Here is a 21,253-nt window from a genome sequence, read left to right on the forward strand (position 1 = left end):
AAAATAAAACCATTCAGCAAGGCATGAATTTACCTTTGCAGGCAGCATCAGAATCTGTTTCTGGTTTAAATCGTATCAGTATCAGTTGTTGGTCCCCCACAACAGCCCTAAAAATTTTCAGTTAGTTGTGTGACTAGTGACTGTAGCCAGAAAAGCTCCCAACCCACCCCAAGGGCTACTACTTTCCTTACCTCTATTTAAATCACCACACTCCTTCAAACGCTCCTCACTCAGCTCCTCACATCCGTTGTCTAGCATTTGCTTTCCCAGGGCCTAAGCTCAACAAGTAATTAACTAACATCTCATTTCCTCTCAACAATTTTAGGATGTCTATTTTCTTGAATTTACAAGGAAAATGCTTCTAAGACAGCACTTGTCTTTTCTTCTCTTCTGCAGGTGAAAATGGCTTTTCTTGGAGTTTTCTTGGTTGGTTTTCTTGCAATGGCGTCGCATGTTCAGGCCAACGGTGGGGGATGGATTAACGCTCATGCGACCTTCTACGGCGGTGGTGATGCCTCTGGAACAATGGGTATGCTAATAAAAATCACTTCTTTTTACCATTTTTTACTTAGGAAAAGTGCATGTTTAGTACTAAACTAAACCTTTTCACTGCCTGAAATTCTTGGAACAGGTGGTGCTTGTGGGTATGGGAATCTGTACAGCCAGGGTTACGGTACAAACACTGCAGCACTAAGTACAGCCCTGTTCAACAGTGGGCTGAGCTGCGGTTCTTGCTACGAGATTAAGTGTGTGAATGACGGGCAATGGTGTTTGCCGGGCTCAATTGTGGTGACCGCCACCAATTTCTGCCCCCCAAACAATGCCTTACCCAACAATGCTGGCGGGTGGCGGGTGGTGCAATCCTCCCCTGCACCACTTTGATCTCTCTCAGCCTGTTTTCCAGCACATCGCTCAGTACAAAGCTGGAATTGTCCCTGTTGCTTACAGAAGGTAAAATTATTTATATTATTACTTTTTTCTTTTTACAGAAAAAAAGGCCAATTTAGTACAGAATTGAATTGCCCATTTCTCCTCTGTAATGACATAAACTGACTGATTTTACTGTTGTGGGTTTAATTCTTGTAGGGTACCCTGCAACAGAAAGGGAGGCATAAGGTTCACCATTAATGGACACTCCTACTTCAACCTAGTACTCATCACCAACGTTGGTGGAGCCGGGGATGTTCATGCTGTTTCCATCAAGGGGTCCAGGACCGGGTGGCAGCCCATGTCAAGAAACTGGGGACAGAACTGGCAGAGCAACTCCTATCTCAACGGCCAAAGCCTGTCGTTTAAGGTCACGACAAGCGACGGCCGCACCGTCGTCTCCTACAACGTCGCCCCGGCTAGCTGGTCGTTTGGGCAAACCTTCTCCGGAGCCCAATTTCGTTAAATGAATGATTTTGAGGTTGTCCCATATCAAAGTTTTTAGCAGGAGGGAGATTTATTAAATTACTAGAAGTTAGGTATTTGGATATTGTTATGAAAACATATATATGGTCACGAATATTAGTAGTGTGACTTTATTACAATGGGAAGTTGATGTTGAAGGGGACTAATTTTAAATGGTCCTCGTCTTTGAGGAGGAGGGGCACTCAATTTATGAGGGGCTTTCTCCTTGCTCTTGAGGTTCTTTCCTTTACTTTTTCTTTTTTGGGAGTTTTAAGGTGGCCGAGGTGGAATTATCACCACCCGCTTACTATTAAGGTAGTCCTAGTGGAGTTACATGTGGGACTTTTATGAATCTCTTTTGTCTTTAATTTCTGGGTTCAGCATCATGTGAGCTGAAGGAGTTATCCCCTAGTTAGGATTGTGTTTGTACGAAGCAAGATGTAAATTTTCGATTTGAGTAGTAATGAAATGGCTTCTTTCTTCTTCCTACTTTTGTCTTTATTTTTCGTTTCGCCTTTTCCCCAATCTTAATATTCCATCTTAGTTCAATTCATTCTTTCTTTTTCCAGTTATTAGAGGGTTAAATAAGTAAATCTTGCTGCAACAACAATTTCTTTTCTTTTTCTTCTTTACCAATAACTACTTCCAAGTTTAACTTATACAAATTACGTGTATAATATTTTTAAATAAAATAAATAATGTATATTTTTAACTAAAATTATAATAAAATTTGTAATAGAAAATTCATCGGCCATGTCAAGATGTCGGAGGAATGTATAAAATTGGGTTTGAGATTCTAACCAGGCAGCTTGTATAAGAGGTAGAGAACCGAAAAGGCTAAGCCCAGATTGTCCACATAAAGACAATAAAAGATCTTATTCTTTTCTTTAACTTTGCTCTTGCATTTAAGGTTAAGGGGGGAAATTAATCTTGCAACATAGTTAAAGAATAATGTTTATTTTAAGGGGAAGAAAATAAAGTCGCTTTCTTTGTTCAAATGCGTTATCGAAGAGTGCGATTTAAACCTCGAGCACTGCGTAGAGTCCGCATTTCTTGGAGAAGAAAGGAAAAGGAGAATAAATCTCAGGCAGCTTTTGTCTATTCTGGATTCTTCTCTTCAAACTAAATCTTATTCACAGTCTGTGGGAAGATTTTCCTGTCAGATTTTCACTTTCTTTTTTATTCAATTAACAATGATGTTGAATTTTCAAACTTCTAGAGGTAAAGTATTCAGAAAGTTTCAAATAATATGACATAGAAAGGTAATGCGTGCAGAGATTATTAACTTAACCTCGTCTGTCTTCTTCTAACCTGCGACTCCACTTGAGAATAAAATTGTAATTAACTACGAGAGGCTGAGGCTGACGGGTCAAACCAGAGGCCTGTCCTAGTGTCATACCTCGACCTTTTCCTCTCAATTTTCGAGACCCGTCATAACAAACATACATACACCCTTTCTCCATAAGGGAAAAGAAGAAAAAGCAACAAAGATAACCTTTTCTTCTTTCAAGGATTTGGACCAGATATTTGAAATGTGGTAATAATTCTCACTTTGACTCGTGTATTATCAAGATTTGTTAGAGACACTGTAATCATGGAGTGTTGCTCTTTTACGTACTCAATGATTGTAATATTTGCGGAGTGTGAACTTTTTCTTACATCGTTACAGCAGAGGGGATGAAATTGGCGGAATTTGAATTTGAATCCAGGATTCTTTTTCAGTGAGAAAGAGGTGGTGCTGTTCAAATTAGTAATTACCTGCCTACTGATTTTAAAAAGTAGATGAGAATCGAAGTGTATCATCATGGGCTCAATGTTTTCTCAATCAAAGTGAAATGGGCGAGGATAAGAATTGGTGATATGGGTTACATCAGTTAGTCGGATGATGACCTGAAGTGGGCTTCCGCATTCGACAATTTCCAGCTGCACGTGATCTTGAAATTTTGAAATTCGGACTTGGAAGGATGTCTGAATTTGTGGAGAAGCAGTCGGCCCACTCTCATGTTTTGGCCCGTATGTAATCGAACTTGGACAGAAGTGTTGGGCCCAAGCAGAGCACACGAAAGCTTCACATGTCCCAATTCGACAGAAAATAGATACTACAGAAGGGAAGAGAAAAACGACCATGAAGTTTCATTCCCGACGATTTTCAGTCCAGACAAGGATTTCCCGTTATCCATTGTGTAAACATTATAGAGCTGGTTAAACAGGTGTATGTTAGAACAGTGAACATCAGTGATGATCCTCCACCTGCAAATCCCCTTCCCCTCCAAACATACCCGAAACACCCTCAAGAACCACGTCTCCCCTCTCCCCACCGTCACCGGGGACTCCGGCCTCAAATTCCGGCAGAAACTCCTCTTCCTTCAATCGCTGAAAGTAAATACCACTAAAGCTCTCCAATTAAATCCTAATCTCCGTGCTGCTCCACTCTCCACCCTACACTCCATCACTCAATGTCTCTCCTCAATGGGCCTCGGACTCTCTGCCATCGGCCGCATTCTCGACATGTACCCTCAACTCCTAACTGCCGATCCTTATTCCGACATATACCCAATTTTTGATTTTTTACTACATACTGTCCAACTCCCTTTTCCCGAAATCCAGAAATCGATAACTCGGTGCCCCCGGATTCTTGTTTCCGACCCGGAAACTCAATTGAAGCCCACATTTGATTTCTTGACTGAATTGGGCTTTGTGGGCACGAATAAATTGACATCACAGACCACGTTGCTTCTCGTTTCAAGCGTCGAGTGTACGCTGATGCCCAAGATTGAGTATTTAGTGGGATTGGGAATTGAGTACGAGGAGGTGAGGAATATGGTGCTGAGGTCGCCGGGGTTGTTGACGTTTAGCGTGGAGAACAATTATAGGCCGAAGGCAGAGTATTTTCTGAAGGAAATGAATGGGGATGTGGAGGAGATCAAGAGGTTTCCTCAGTATTTTTCATTTAGTTTGGAAAGGAAGATTAAGCCACGCCATCGGCTTTTAATGGAACATGGGGTTTTCATGTCGTTGTCGGCTATGTTGAAGGTTAGCGATGGAGAATTCAATGTGCGGTTGCTTGAGAAACGTCTGCGGATGGCGCAGGAGAGGCGGTTGTAGCATTCTGTAAGTTGTCCTGTTTCTAATTTTGTAGCATATTGCTATCTTGGGAGGTAAATTGAAATGTGTAGAATGAAATTGTAGATTGCTGGACTTTGTTGATTGTATATGTTTATTGGAGTATACGAGTTCTTGTGCCACAAAATGTTCAGTAATTTTTACATAAATATTTTATGGGAGATTGAAACTTATGTTTGTGAGGGACCAAGTTACTAGTTGATGCTAATGTATAAAAGTGTGGAAAAGGACGAGGCTTCAAGAGTATATTTAACCTTAAAGTTCTTCTGCAATATGATGGACTTGGGCTAATAGAAACTAATTTAACCAACTTTAATGGACACGGATCCTGAGTCAAGAAATTAACCAATTTGATTCAAGAAACAGTGAAACACCAGTTCTAGATGTATCAGGCTCCTTTATTTGACTGAGCCTCATGATCGACATTGCTTAAACTCTGAAGCATCTGCAGAGTAACTTGATTCTTAGAGCTTGTCAAAGACAAGAAGGCTAGATGACAAATTACAAAATATCGTGTATCACATTTTCCTTTGCATATTTTGCGTGTGATTAACAAGATTATATGGAAGTGCTGTTAAGGTTGGGGCTCTTTCGATATGGCATATACAAATTATCAAATTGAGTGCGGCTACTGAGTGTTGGTTCTGCTTGGCTCTACCATAGCTGCACATGGGCTTGTGAAAATATTTCAAACACAACTACACTGGATTGACACAGTACGATCTTGGTTTTGTTTGTCGTATGTTTGATGGCTTGGAAATGAGCTTGATGTGTTTTTTCCTATTTAGCAATAAGGCAAGGTTATCTCACCATACTGTTAAACACACACTAGTTACTGGAAACTGTGCGGAGATATGAGATTGTTTACTCCCTATCACACTTCAACTTTGAGTTTTGTTCTCGAATACAACAGAAAAAATTCCCAACATTTTAATATTTGTAATAGGTGCCATTTAATATGTTGAATTTGTTTATTGTATGGGCTGGAAAACCCAACTAAAGGAGCCAATTGTTACTGCTATGCATCAGAAACCTTGTGGTTTCCAACTTTTATCTAGTGAAACTCGTGCTCATGGATACCATATAAGCGAGTTGTGTGCTTTTGCCCGCTCCATTCTTCTTTTTGTTGCAACAGAGGGGATCTATGAATCACTTCTCATTTTGAATATGGTGAATAAGAGGTTGGTATTTTAGATAACAGGGATTTGTAACATGCCACTTTAATTGAACGTAGCTTCTTGGTGCTAAAATTGCTCTCAAGTGATTGCTTGTAACTGTAAAATTGCTAAAGCCTATAACCATGAGAATTTTCAGCTCGTGAGCTAATTTGTGGAGTGGAATTAAATGTCGCTCAAAGTTAACATGCATTGTTTGTTTGCGTCTCTACGGTGGTTTCATTTTATACAGCAACTTAGGCTAGGAAACCTTTACTTAATGAGTTATCAAATTACAATTTCTTAGTCAACGTATGCGGTTGCATCAATTCTCAAAATTATGAAGTAGAACATACCACTATCTCTTTCAGGTCACCTCCATGTTCAAATGTATAGAAGATGCAAGTAGAGGATAAAGTAAGAGCACCAATAGTCAGTCCCATGCATGCATGGTGCAGTGTCAAGCCATGCCCTGAAGTTGTTTCTTGTGTCAATGTTAAATGAATAGTATTGTTTGGATGTTTGTGTACAATGTTGTCTTTTTTCATGCATCTTTAGCTCTTGCAACCTAGGCTGCACCCTCATTCTTGGTCAACACAAAACTGACCATGCGTCTGATAATGAACTTGGGAGGTGACAGATTCACACCCGAGTTAAAATCCAAGTTTCACATACTGGTAATTTGAGACAATATGCTCTTGGGTGTTTGACCACACAAAGATTTCTCACATTTTACCCTGTTGGAGATGGTTAACAAAATTTTATTACTTGAAGCCGTAATTTGATTTTATTGCAGTGGAGTGCAGTGCAGTCAAAGGAGGTATTAAAAACTGTTGCTCAGAGAAGTATTGGGTGGCAGTGGGTATGGTTTCAGGCATTTGCTCCACTTAGGGTTAGGGGCAGGGCAGTAATAGGCTTTCTTTGCATTGCAAGAATTGTACGGTCGGTGAAGGATGCCTAAAATCTGTCCCTCCAATTGCAACAAAGGACAAACGCTAAATTCAGTTACGAGGGCTTAAGATCTCTTATCCCCATTCTCTGATGCAACGCTTACTTGTGGCAAATCTGACACTCCTCATTAATACCATTACTTGCATCACTAGCTTCTAATTCTAAACATGAACAAAAGATGTTAAATTCTTAGGAAAATAATAACTTTGGATTTGCTATGTTTGTTGTAATTGTAGTGAAGAACATTTATAATATTTCTCTTGTTCAGTGCAGTTAAGTTGGGCATGATGTAAGAACATTTGATCACTTAAACTCCAGTTACCAACATGTGAATTATAGGAAATTAAACTCACAATTACTCAAGAATTGAACCCCATCTCCCAATCTCAACATCATTGTACCAAAAGAAGCATAAATTCCAAGACTGCCCCTACCATCAACCTAATTAGCAGTGGGGGAGTAGAACTACAGAGCACTGTTGACGTCAACTATCCAAAAGAGTAAGGGGGATCATTGAGAGAGGTGTGGGGGCCATAGTAAATGTACACACCTCACAGTCACTGGTCTAAGCAGTAGGGGTGTAGGTGGTAGAGGTTCATTTACCATCAAATCACTTATTCACACAAACTCCCTGCACTGACTTGTTAACATCCACCAAATCATGGGGAACTGTGGAAAACCAACCTTTACTTACCACTTTTAGTATATCGATATTTTGAAAAAACTATTTTCTGCTCATCCATATCAATATGCCTACACAACGCTCACTGTTATAAACATTAACTTCTTTACTTTTCCTATCTATATTTGGTCATGACACTGCCACTGTAAAATCCATCTCCTTCTTCCCCACACTCAATATAACTCATTTTTCTTTTTAATAATTTTACCTTTTCCTTTCAATTCTAAGTTTTTCTTCAAACTAGCAACTAATCATACCTAATAAATTTAAATAAAATGAAATATATCTGCATGCTGCAATTTTCTTATTGATTTTTCGGCTATAATTTTGCTTTGTTATTATTATCTTTTTGGTGCAAGTGTTCACAACAACTCTAACATATATAAGTGTCTAGTCCAAAGGATTTTTCAAGAACACATCAGCACCAATCAAAATCAGTCTATTGGTTATAATCAATGCCAAAAATTACTTTTTTTATCGTGAAAAAATGAACAAAATATTGTTTTAGTCCCATAAAATAAGGGTAGAAATTTTTTTGGTACCACAACTATGCAGGTAATACTTTTAGTCCTATAAAATTCAAAATCACGTCTTTTTAGTTCAAAAGATATAATTTTGGGCATTTTTAGTTCCAAAACCACAACATAAGTGACTTTTTGAAATTAAAAATACGTGATTATGAGTTTTATGAGACTAAAAGTGACACATGTTGTAGTTGTGGTACCAAAATAAATTTTGCCTTTGTTTTATGCATGGGACTAGAAAAGTATTTTGCCCTAAATATATTATTGGCCACAATTAAGAGTCATGATAGATTACATTTGCCATAGTTTTTAGCAATAACAAATGTTTTAGCCACCCTCGCAAAAATTACGACCAACAACTATTGTGTAGTCATAGTCAATGACTATTTACAACGACCGTTTATTATTAAACATGACAATTAGCCGTGATTAAATGTCAATTACTAGTCCACTATGTTATCTAATTTTATAAATTTTCTTGCATAAGTAATTAAAATAAATTGTTTGTAACAGACAATTACGATAACTCAATCAAATAAATTGAAACTTTCCATTGTTAAAACATTGATCTTCTGATAAAAGCAAAACTTGGAACCCCTAATTAATGTTGTGATGGACAAGACTAGGTAGAATTGGAAGGAAAAATTGGAAATGTGAGAATAGTATAGAAGAGGTAGTTGGGAAAATGGGGATCCACATGTATGAATAATGAGCATATGTCCTTTGATAAGATGTAAGCAATTACTTTGTTAGGGTTTGATGGAGTGACAGAAGACAGGCAAACCCCTCCAACAGAGAAGTCTGCTGTAGACGCCTCCTATTTGGTATTTGCTTCTTCATCCTTTATCATTACTTTTAGTTTTCTTCCTAACGAGTTTCTGTCAGGACACTGTGTCCATCCTTCTCTACCTGTTTTCAGACAGTGTTTATTTGTGTGGGATTACAGTGTGGGGGAGCCCCGACCCTTTCATCAATCTTGTCAAATAAAGTGATGCTCATGAAAATTCATGCTTTCATTGCATTTCTATTTTATTTCTGGGATTGTTGTGCAACATTTAATGCCTTCGTTTGTTGTCATTCATTCCTTTGCACTGTTTGATGTTAGGAATTTCAGCTAATAAACCTATGTCCTCCGCACCCACCCCCTCATATGGGGAAAATGAAAATAACCTCATAAACAATTTCAAGATATGGTGTTTGAGTTAAAATAAATAATATTTAAATTAGTCCGAGTCCATTCGGACAATGCCGTACTATGTGCTAGATTTCAATATACAATAACTGGTGATATATATATAATTCGTTCAGCTATGATGTATTAATACTCATGTCATAATTCGATTTGAATAATATCTTCTTGATCGATCAATGACCGATTTTTTACTAGTCGTTAGCTTGGACCGAGCTCACATTGGATAAAAACTTACATATCTTTATCGTAAATTTCAAAGTGGCAGAACTTTAGACCTAGTCTGGATCCAATAAAAACAAATCAGTTTCTATTAGATTTTATTTTTAAGTTGGAGTGATTTTCTTTGAAATAAATAAAATGAAGTAAATACTCCACCAATAATTCTGAGCACTATTAAACAAAATATGACCAGTAAATTAACCTAAGATTAGAACCCCACAAGAAGAGAAAACCGGTTTGCCCACTTGGACCTGTGGCTTCCAGGACAAAGTTAACTGTCTTTCATGCTTGTATATCTAACTTGACATTGTTGTTTGAATTGGTACTAGAAAAAATATTGATGATGTTTTCTTCTCTTCTTTCTCACACTGTGTGTGTGTGTGTGTGTGTGTGAGTAGTGAGTGGTTGCAATCCCATGTTACTGGTTAGATTTTGTCTTGTTGTTGAGTGGTGTTTGGTGGTGGAACCCTAAAGCCAGAGCCAAGAAAGCCAGCAGTAGCCATCATGCACATAGTTCCAGGGGAACACACCCAACAGAATCTCATGGGAGCAGTCCTACTTTTATATGGTGGGTCACTCTTAATTATCATCTACCCTACCCACCTTCTCTCTCTCGGACACATACCCATTAATATTGTGCCCATTTCACTCTTGGGACATTTCATTAGCACCTCCAAGAATTCTACACATGTTGTTGTTTAATTTTTCCCTTCCCACTCGTCACAAACTTAAATTCTCTTACATGTCTCAATATTATGTTTGAGAAAGTTAAGCAATTCCAAGGACACATATGACACTAATCTAAAACATGTTAATTGGACGATGACCAACATGTCCCTATCACATATGACAATATCTGTAAAATTAAGGTATTATTCTATGAATCTTCGGAATTTTCAGACTAATCAGTATCGAATGTTAGTTGGAGCCCATGTAACTATTATTTGCTTTTAACGATGATTGATTAAATTTATATGTAAAATTTACTATCAAATACAAACTATTAAATTCTTTTAATAAAAAAATAAAAATAATTCAGCATTCAATTATTGTTTATATATAGTAACATATAAATAATTTTTTGTTGTTCTTTGTTTTTTCAAAATTTTCCCGTTGATATATATATACACATATATATATATATGTATGTCATTTTTTAAAAAGGTCCGATCCAATTCTTCAAAACATATATATGTTTTCATGTCGATCACATGTTTGTGTTAGGACAATATTTCGTGGACATTAGTAAGTGGATATGCATGTTTTATATGTTCCCCTCAATTTGTGCATCTAATTAAAATACACATATATACCACAAATTTTCGGCTGGATGGACTAACAAACTAACTTGCTTCCTACGAACACAGCAAACCGACCACCTTATTAATAACTAATTTCCCCTGGCTTCTTGCTAACCAACCTTGTCTTATATTTCCTTTTATGGGAAAATCGCATTTTTTTGTCCAATGTTTTAAGGTCGGTTTTATCTTATTAATTATAAAATTTTTATTAATAATCTTATAAATTATAAACATTCTCATTTTTTATTATTTATTTAGGTTTCATAATTAATATGTTGACGGAAAAAATACGTGCTAATTAAACATGTGACTATTGTTCATAAGGTCAAAGAGTCAACGGCCATAAAAATTATATATGGAACTATTAATTAAAATTACATAATTAATAAAATAAAAATTATACTATTCCTAAAATATACACAACCAAAAATGCAATTTCCTTTTATTTTCGGTAATTTATTTAGTTTATAAATAAAGATATGGCACCTTGTTTCCATCAATCATTACTGTGATAGTCAATAAAAAAAGTGTATATATATATATATAGCTAGTAAAAGTGGGGAGGACAAGTTTCCACACGTGCAGCCCTGTTGATCATCAGAAGGGGGGCACACGTGTGGTGACTTGTTTAAGCATAAAAGAAGGAAAAAAAAAAAAAACGAAAAAGAAGATCATATCATATCATGATCAGATAATATGGGTGATGAAAGCTGAATCAATGAATACACACACACACAGACACACACATATTCTCTGTGGCTGCACACTTTTCTTTGGCTGTCTGTCAACATACACAGAATCACACCCACACACACACACGGATGGCCCTTTGGTGCACACCAACACCAAACCTTGTCCTCACCTCACTCCCTATGTGACGACTTGTAAGATCATCATGGATTAAGAATTAAATAATCTCAATAATTAATTATTACTTTACTACTTTATTTTATTGTGCTGATCATATGATATTATTTCTATTATTTAATATTTTTTAGAATACTATATATATATATATTATATTTATTCTAGACGACAGGTTTGACTGATCCCTATTTATGTACTGAAATTAGAAAAGTTGTTTTAGTACTAGTGGTGTGAAAAATGCATGTAAAATTAAATAAAAAATGATTACCCTTTTAAATCATAAAATTAAAAATTAATGTTTAAGACGATTCCAAACATATGCTCGAGCAGAAATTACTATTTTCAGTTGACTGAAGATATATTCTCTTTCAATGAATTACATAACATACAACACATAGTTTACTACTGTTTCTTGAAAAGTTTGATATTGTATTTTCTAGTATAAGATATCTTCGATCAACAATAAATTTAGTACAAATATTTTAAAATACATAATTGTTCGTGTAAATTTAGTACATGTGACTGTGTAAATTGATCGTGAATGCATTAATTCGATCAATGAAACTACATTATAATAAATTGATAAATAAATTACAATAAATTAAAATAAATATTCATACGTTAGATAGAATTCAAATTTATTGATAGTATTTGAATTTTAAGATATCATTGATTGAATTTATATATTTAAGGTGGTAAGGGAAAGAAAGAGATAGGGAGGGGTAGGATAGGGGATGGGAGTGGGGTCAAATCCATTTATGGCTTTTGTTTCTAAACAGTTAATTGAAATTGAGGCGAAAACCCAGTTGGTAAGTTTGCTTTATAAGGTTAAGTTTCAAGTTTGAAATGTTATTGATTTTGCCTTCACTCAAAATGTTCTCATCTGCCAACAATAAATGAAAACGTCTGAAACTGGGTTTCTCTTTTACAGAAGCTGCAGTTTTAGTTTGCTAATTAATTAATGGGATTTAATTTAATTTTTTTAAATCTATTAAAGGAGAAAGAAAGTACAATTAACTAACATCAGCTGCTAAATAATAATTATTGACTAAAATATATACAACAATATTTATATACGATCATCCTCTTTCAAGTATTGATTGTGACCAAACTTTAATTTTAAGACTAGTTTGAAAATTCGTCATATTTTTCGATATCTATAATTGATCAAGATCTAATAATAATAATATTTTTTTTTTAAAAAAAGAAAGAAAACATGGATGGTGATGATGGTTAAAACCTATGATAAATCAATACATGTAGGATAGGATGTTGAGTCAGGCCATCAACAGTAGCTTTCTCATGACATTTCGACATAGTGTATGGGATGGCACTTTAAGGACTAGGTTGTTAAAACAAAAGAATGATGTGTGATACTGTTATAACTTCAACTCATTTTAGAAGAGTTTCATTTCATCCAAATAATTTGGTTTAACTCCGACATAAATTTTATTTATTGACATATATATACACGTTCTATATCAGTTATAAATAAAAAAATTTCTAGGGTAATATTTTGCTCCTGTGTTATTTTAATTTTCATAATTTCAATCTTTTTTTCCTGTGTTATTGGACGAAAATGTTAGATGATTTAAGATAAAAAAAGTTAAGGACGAAAAAAATTATCTAATTTACGGGACAAAAAAAATTCATGGGATAATTACACTCCATCCTCTAAAATTTGGGATAATTGCACTTAGACCCCCCTGTGGTTTGAGAAATTACATCTAACACCCCTAATGTTTGCTTCATCTAACAAATAAGTTTCTCTGTCAGTCAAAATTCACTGAATTTGTTGATATTAACGAAAAAACTGAATGAAATTGATATTTATAATTAATTGACTAATTACTAATTTATTGCAAGTCAAATATTTATTTGGGACTAAAGTGAAGATATACATCCTCACATACATTAACGCATGAAGATGTAATTTGATCATAAAAAAATTATTTGACCTGCAATTAGTCAGTAATAAGTCAATCTGAGATAAATACAGATTTTTTTCTGTTAATATCAGCAATTCGGTGAATTTTGACTGATGGAGGGACTTATTTGTTAGAAAGAAGCAAACCTCAAGGGTGCTAAATTAAATTTCCCCAACCACAAGAAGTTTACGTGTAATACACCAAACCTCAGGTGAGGAAAGTGTAATTATCCCAAAATTCATTTAAATCTTTAATAAATGAAATCATTCTACAGCAAAAAAAAAAAAACACACACAACTTAAAAATAAAAAAATTAAGAAAAATCACAAAATGTGTAATTACATTGTACCAAGGGTAAACACGATAAATATATGACATATGAGGAAACATTTAATAAGCACATCAAGAATCAATATGGGCCCATCACTAGCAGACTGAAACTTACTTGGTAATAATTTCTGCAATCTTATATATATATATGTTGAGATTAATTTATGTTTAAGGTGAAATTATTTAGACAGCAGATAATATTTATTACTGGAAAACGAAGGCAGTCATTATCAGATATGATGTAATTAAATCCCTTTTCAGGGGATCATCGAAATAGATTGATGGGGATAGATACAGGGGCACCACTTAAGCAATGTATATATATATATACACACACACATATGTGTATGTGTGTGGAGAGAGATTGACAAGGTTTTGTGTGTGTAAAAATCATGAAGCAAAGGAGCAGAGCATCACGTTGGATTCTTTCTTGTCATAGTGGAGAGAGACAGCCTAAACCCCCCTACATCACAAACCCTACTCCTACTTCTCTACTCTTCTCCACACACACTTAAGCTTTTCTCCCTCTTATCCCTTTTTATATTAATAAAAACTATAAAAATTTATATTTTGCATAAGTTATTATCAACTTATTGCAGATAAAAAAAATCTGATCAAATTACTCTTGTAATGATAAGATATTTCTTTTTGCATTAGCGTGTGAAGTTGTATAAGAATAGTTTGATCAAAAAAAATTTATTTGACCTACAATAAATTAATAATAAGTAAATTAGGAATAATTATAAATTTTCTAATATCATCAAATTTGTAAATTTTGACCAATGAAGTGATTTATTTATTAGACGAAAACATATACTTGTTATATATTTTTTCCTATCTTAAATTTGTTATTCATATTGTCTTTAGAACATATCTATTTGTAATATAGTTTTTCTAAGAAATAAGTATTATAGTTTTTAAATTAAATGTGGGTTTTTCCTAAATGGTAGCACTACATATAGAAAGTTTTCATTTTTCCAATTTTTATTTAAGCCCTCATATAATAGTGGGAAAAAAAATAATTACTCTAGCTGTAGTACTTTTCTGAAATTGAAAAAGTTTTGACTAAAATAATTGTTATAAAGTAATAAATGGATTGTTTGCAACATATATATATATATATGTACCACCTTAGAGAGAGAGAGAGAGAGAGAGAAGAATTAATTGTGTTACAGGGACGTAGGTAACTTATAAAATAATTTCCAGGGTGAGTGGGTCTGAGTGTGTAGGGAGTAGTGGTTTTAAGCATTTATCTCCTGAAAATCACAGCACAGCTCTCTCCCAATCGCGAGAGTGAAGTGAGGAGAAGAGGAGAGGAGAGAAGAGAAGAAGATCATCATCATCCCATCTATCATCACCTCACCCCACCCCACCCTACATCTCTACACCTTTCTGTTACAAATTAAACTCTTTCTCCTGTTTTGCTTCTTCTGCTCCCAAACTTTCACTCAATCCCCACTGCGGAAACTCTCTTTTGGCTTTCCTTTCTTTTCGCTTCCCCAATCTGTCAAAACTCTCTCTGTCTCTCTCTCTCTCTCTCTCTCTCACTTCTCCCCTAAATCTTTTTACTTTCCGTCATCTGCTCATCAACATGATGGATGACCTTGTAACAGTAGTGTAGCTGCAGTATTTGTCAGAACAAATTTAAAGCTGAAAAGAATTAATAAATTTTGTGAAAAATAATTAAATTTACATGGCCAGCAAGAATTGTAGTAGTAGTGTTATATATGAGGCAAGCAGCGCTACTATCAACCCCAATTCTTGCTCAGCTTCTTCTTGTTCTGGTCTGGGTTCATCAATGGTGGGGATGGTGTTTTCAGACTTGAGAACTCTGTCTATAAACCCCAGCTTCGGCTTATTTTCCTCACAGGAAAGGGAGAGCTCTTCTTCTTCTTTCTGCAAGAGCAAAGCTGATTGGGGTTTTCCTTTCTCGGAGGATCAGGATCAGACGCGCAACAGTGAGGGAAAAGGCTCTGATTCCAGTGATGTGTTTGGAGAGAACAATGAGATGATTGATCTTAATACAAGCTTGAATGAAGAAGATCAAGAATGCGACATGCATGCGTTGAGCAGCGGTAAGGATCCGAGTAATGCAAGTGGGCAATCTAAGCTTTGTGCCAGAGGTCATTGGAGGCCTGCGGAAGACGCGAAGCTGAAAGAACTTGTTGCTCTTTATGGCCCTCAGAACTGGAATCTTATTGCAGAAAAGCTGGAGGGAAGGTCAGGTAAGAATACAACGAAATTGAGGATGTAATAATAATAACTGTGGTTAAATTTAAGTACCATTTTCATCTGGGCTTTGGCTTATATTGTATGGTTGGTTTGTTTTTTAAGGTAAAAGCTGTAGGTTAAGGTGGTTTAATCAGCTGGATCCAAGGATCAACAGGAGGGCTTTCAGTGAGGAAGAAGAAGAGAGGCTAATGGCTGCTCACAGGCTGTACGGTAACAAGTGGGCTATGATTGCAAGGCTGTTTCCTGGGAGAACAGACAATGCAGTGAAGAACCATTGGCACGTTATAATGGCAAGAAAGTACAGAGAGCAATCCAGTGCTTATAGGAGGAGGAAGATGGGACAGTTTGTTTTTAAAAGAATGGAAGATGATGACATTCCCCTTGTTAATGCCTCTACATCCATCCAAAAAGAACCACCGTTGCCAAGTTTTGGTGGTGGCGGTGTCATCTATAACTCCGGTGGTGGTAGTGGCGGGGTTTTCTGTGGATCAGTTGGTTCAGCCCACGTAGCTAGTCTTGGTGGAGCAACTCTTCACAACAATGGATTTTGGCCACCACAAACATCTCTTGGTTTCTTTCCAGGTTCGTTAATTTTCTCATAAATTCATTAGTTGTCTGATTTCACTGTCTTTGTTCTTTTTCCGGATTTTTTTTTTTCTTTCCTTAGTTTGATCTTCTAATCTTAAAGGCTCCCCAACCTAAGTTGATAATTAGTTCAATTAATCTTAAAAACTCAAGAACATGCAAGTCATACATTAGTAGCTGTTGATTATATATGTTTTCCAAGACCCAATGAACACAAAAGAAAGAGAGATTGATGCATCCCTCAACTGTCTATTTCCATAGTACGACCATTTATTCTCTCAAAAAAGACACCAACTTGACGAAAATCTTTTTGTTCATCAAGATATCAAAAAAGAGGATCTTCTTAGCTCATCATTCTTGGCCCATTTCTTGTTTGTTTTCACGCAGGCCCGCCAAACACCAGTACGAGTACCAGTGATGTGATGAACATTTTCAACCACAGCAAACCTTGGGATATTCAAGCCAATTCTTACACCCAACCCCACCCCCATCCCCAATACCCATCCCTGATCACTGCCATCCAACACTCAAATTACCACTACGCTTCAGATTTCACAGCATCACCGCAGCAAATTTCATCCATAGAACCATCTGCAGCGGACCAGGAGAGAATTACACCAACCTTCATAGACTTTCTTGGGGTTGGAGCTTTGTGAATCAGCTGATGATATTATATGTGTTAATGTCGGGGCAGCCATTTTGTTAAGACCAAAACAAAAAAAAAAACAAAAAAAAGGAAAAGAAAAGAAGAAGAAAAAGGGACAGTTTGAATTGAAATTCTTTCAGTTGGGCAACATGAAAAATGCCAAAACCAAGTGTTTTTGATGTCATTTCCCTAACTTTCTTTTTCCTTGTAACTTCATTATCCTCAGATGGAACTCATGTTTGGATGTAAGGTCATGTCACTTGCTCTTTTCTCTCTCTTTTGCTTTAATACTAACAATAATGGGAATGGAGAATGTTACATGTTATAAAACTGAATTACATGCAAAAAGTGGGTAATTTGGACCACGTTGGTGCGATAATAGTTGTGTTTGTGACCAGAAAGGGAAATAATGGGGTACGTACAGCAGATTTTGGTTTTCAGGAAGGGAAAAATATATGAGAAAAAGAGTGGAAAAGACAAAGAATAGAGTAGGAAAAGGAAAAGTAGACATCCTTTTCTCATGGGCCTGCAAGAATCAGGCACAAATTCTGGTCCTAAACGCCAACACTACTTTCAATTGCATTCAATATGGAAAACTGTTTTAAACAAAACAATTGTTGCCTCAGCAGAATCTTCTTCTGCTGGACTTCATGCTATCCACATGGGAATGGGATGAATTGATAAACATGGAACTGTCAAACTCCTTTCCTCCCCACCCATCAATCCATACCATTACCATTATCATACCCACCCCGCTTCTTGCATAATATGCTGCTCCTTCCTACCAACCAACCCCAATGCACGCAGAGATACGTGTGCTTACAAAATTAAGACATATATAGATAATGCTTTTCTTTTTTCTTTTTTTTTTTTTGGTAATGAAATTGATTCATTACAATGTTCAGTGCGTTCATGTATTAAAAATTGATAAACGGGATTTAATTTAAAATGTTTTGTTGGATAGAGAATATCGGGATCTCCAATTTTTTCGTTGAAGCAAGTCCTTGATGATGATTTAAATTGATAGGAAACTTATGGCTCTTTGGATGAGTCGATAAGAACATTTGCTACCTAGAAAAGAACATTCTTGTTAAAACTTAGCAATTGAAATCCATATGGCAATCCATAATAATGTTTTTATTATGACATCATTTATTTGTGAATTAATTACACTTAAAACTTCTTCTAAAAATATAAGATCACAATTTTTTTTTAAAAAAAATTAAAATTATATTTACACCCCCTATGAAAATTTACTGTTTACATTTGATCCATTTTTATTAGGATTTGTATGAAAAATGCCGACGTTAGTGATAAAATTACATAAGTTTTTAATTTTACTCCTCATTTAATATTTTCATGCAAATGAGGGGTAAAATTAAAAAATTATATAATTTTTTTGCTAACATTAGTATTTTTTGTCCAAAATTTAATGAAAGAGGGTCAGGTGTAAACGAAAAATTTTGGGTGGAAGTATAAGTGTAATTTTAATTTTTTTTAACTAAAAATATAATTTTATATTTTTGAAAAAAATTAAGTATAATTAGCTCTTTATTTTATTTCTTCATCGTTATGGTTTCAAATCGAGCTTTTAGTTTGGAATTAATTTTAACCTTTAGGACTCTGTGATTTTTGGTTGGATATAACCATTTTATGTTAGAATCTTTGTTATGGAAAAAATTGTATTTTTTGGTCTTATAGGATAAAATTGTAGTATATTTAGTCCTATAATACATAAAATCGTCCTATGAAACCAAATATGTCAAATTTTTATTTTATGAAATTAAAAATATTACGATATTTATCCTATGAAACTAATTAAGCCCGTAAATTATAGAATGAAAAGTGCAGCAATCCCTATGGCATAGGACTTAAAGGTGCAATTTCCCCCTTTGTTCCGCGTAGTAATTGAAACCCAATTTGAATGCCTCGTACGTAGTTTAATCCTAAATTGACTTAGTTTTTTTTTTATTTTATTTATTTATATTTTTTTAAGTTCAAAGGAAACCTTTAGTAGCATGTAGTCAAATTAGAACCAAGCTTTTTTATTCTATTTAAAGCATATGTATTACGAGTATTATGTTCCTTATTTTATTTGATGAAAAAAGATTTTATATACATAACAATGCATTAAATGCAATAAAATTTTAAATTAGGAAATTCAATCCAATAAAATTAATATCTGTCTAATCACAAAATTCATAAATTTATATGATCATCTTTAAGATAAAAATGTACACAAAAAAAAAAAAAAACCCAGATTGAAAGGCCATAAAAACAACTCGCACAAGATAAATGTATGTTTATTAGAGTATGTAATAAATTAGGCCTCAACAAAGACATCTCTCCATAAATTTCAGAAAATCTTGAAAATCAATCAACCCATCTCCATTGCCATCAAAAGCTACAATCATTCTCTTGCATTCTTCCAAACGGAACTCTAATCCTAAACTACAAAGAACTGTTTGCAACTCACTCCCATCAATAAACCCATCTTTATTTACATCAAACACCCCGAAAGTTTCCTTAATTTCCTCCAAACTAGGCTCTTCCTCCTCAAACAATGCCAAGAAATCATCCGCCCCTAAAATACTCTTACTCCCATCATCCTCCTCCAACCCCCCCACCATTCCCAGCCTATTCATCACCACATTGATTTCTCTAATGTGTATTTTATTTTCCACCCCACAAGTCTCTTTATTGCATGATGGCGCTTGCTGGATCGGCCCGGAAGTATTGGAGAATTCCAGTTTCCTCCCCAGGATCGTGTTCCATGTAGTTGGAAAGAACTCAGAAAACGTTTGGAAGAAACTAAAATGGACACCTGGAAAAAAACTGTTTGTGTCCAAGTAAGCACCATGTCTGAATAGCAAAACCAGCAAATTTGTAATAATGCTTGCCACCGTCAACTCCATCTCTAAAACAATAAATAGGCTATTCTTTTTTTGTTTGGGGGGGGGGGGGGGGGGGGGGTTTGTGTGGGGGGGGGGGGGGTGGGTTGGTTATATATATGTATGTATGTAGATTTCTCTGCGTTTGATCATGGAAATGTTGTTGGTATTTATAACTGAGAATTTAGGTAATGTTTGAAGTCGTCATGATGACTACGTCGTCATATATAGCTAGGTTTATAGTACTATTGAGCATTTTGAATAATGTTATATATACATAATTGTAAGGAAAGTTAGGAATTGATTCGGCAAATTTTCCTGGAAATAGGTAGCAAGAATAAGAATGTTGGTAAGAAATGATTATGTTGTCACCCTGATTTGGGTTCAGTGTGAATTTGGACGGCCTACAAAGAATTAAGATGGAAGGTGGTGGGAAATGTTGTGAAATTTCCTTTCCTTGACGTTGCTTTTAAGAAATGGATATGTACAAGTTTCCGTGAAATTTCTGCTGCTATATCCTCAACAATTTGTTTCACTTACATTAATACATTTTACATATGATTAAACCTAGTCAAAACTCTACAATCATTCACAAATTTTCTTTTTCTGCAAGACTACTATATATATATACACACACACGACATGTTTTGGACGGCCGGCGGATTATTTTTTATTTTTCTTTACTTAATTTTTTTAAATAATCGCATTTTTCATCTTAGTTATAGAATGATTTTTACATAAAAATTAATAATTTGGTGTAATTAATTCTGTCTTGGTAGACCAATTGTATGATGACTTCAAGGCTTTTAATTTTTGTAAATGTTGAACTATTTCAACTTTTTCTTATTTATTTTTGTAGGAAACTTGAATTTGAATTTAATACTCTTTTCTTGTTCATTTCTTTTAATGAATGAAAGCATTTTGCGCTGGTGAGTCAGATTTCTTGGAAAATACTTCATCTGCTCAATCACTACCTTGGATATGGACACAAACAGGATCCATCGGGCCCATTTCTCGGCCCGAAAACTCTTAGTGGCCCAATATGACTTGTTTCTTGTTTCTATAAACAACATCCATCACTTGAAGAGTTATTTTGCTGCAGAAAAATAATAAATTTTAAAAATAAAAAGATTAAGCATCAATCGCACGAGGGCCCCACACCAACCGATTCTGCTAAAATAATAACATAGATTAAAAACATTCCATATGGTAAACGGGCCTTGGGCCCAGTTTATA

At 35.2% G+C, this 21,253-nt stretch overlaps 4 protein-coding genes across 4 annotated transcripts; 3 read left to right on the plus strand and 1 right to left on the minus strand.

Moving 5' to 3' along the window:
- Positions 127-1,879, plus strand: LOC105156529 (expansin-A10). Its single transcript, XM_011072686.2, is given in 5 exon segments — positions 127-286; positions 397-529; positions 632-840; positions 842-951; positions 1,087-1,879. Coding segments are annotated over 4 exon segments (753 nt in total). The 5' UTR covers positions 127-286; positions 397-402; the 3' UTR covers positions 1,394-1,879.
- Positions 3,209-4,676, plus strand: LOC105156756 (transcription termination factor MTEF1, chloroplastic). The gene has a single exon (XM_020699309.1). It carries the CDS (start codon positions 3,631-3,633, stop codon positions 4,495-4,497), a length of 867 nt encoding a protein of 288 aa, XP_020554968.1. The 5' UTR covers positions 3,209-3,630; the 3' UTR covers positions 4,498-4,676.
- Positions 14,855-17,495, plus strand: LOC105156530 (transcriptional activator Myb). Its single transcript, XM_011072687.2, has 3 exons — positions 14,855-15,888; positions 15,998-16,477; positions 16,868-17,495. The coding sequence occupies exons 1-3, from the start codon at positions 15,357-15,359 to the stop codon at positions 17,134-17,136; spliced, it is 1,281 nt and encodes a 426-aa protein (XP_011070989.1). The 5' UTR covers positions 14,855-15,356; the 3' UTR covers positions 17,137-17,495.
- LOC105156757 (probable calcium-binding protein CML45) lies at positions 19,457-20,041 on the minus strand. The gene has a single exon (XM_011072974.1). It carries the CDS (start codon positions 20,039-20,041, stop codon positions 19,457-19,459), a length of 585 nt encoding a protein of 194 aa, XP_011071276.1.

Source organism: Sesamum indicum, linkage group LG2 (genome assembly GCF_000512975.1).
Source record: "Sesamum indicum cultivar Zhongzhi No. 13 linkage group LG2, S_indicum_v1.0, whole genome shotgun sequence".
NCBI lineage: Eukaryota > Viridiplantae > Streptophyta > Magnoliopsida > Lamiales > Pedaliaceae > Sesamum > Sesamum indicum.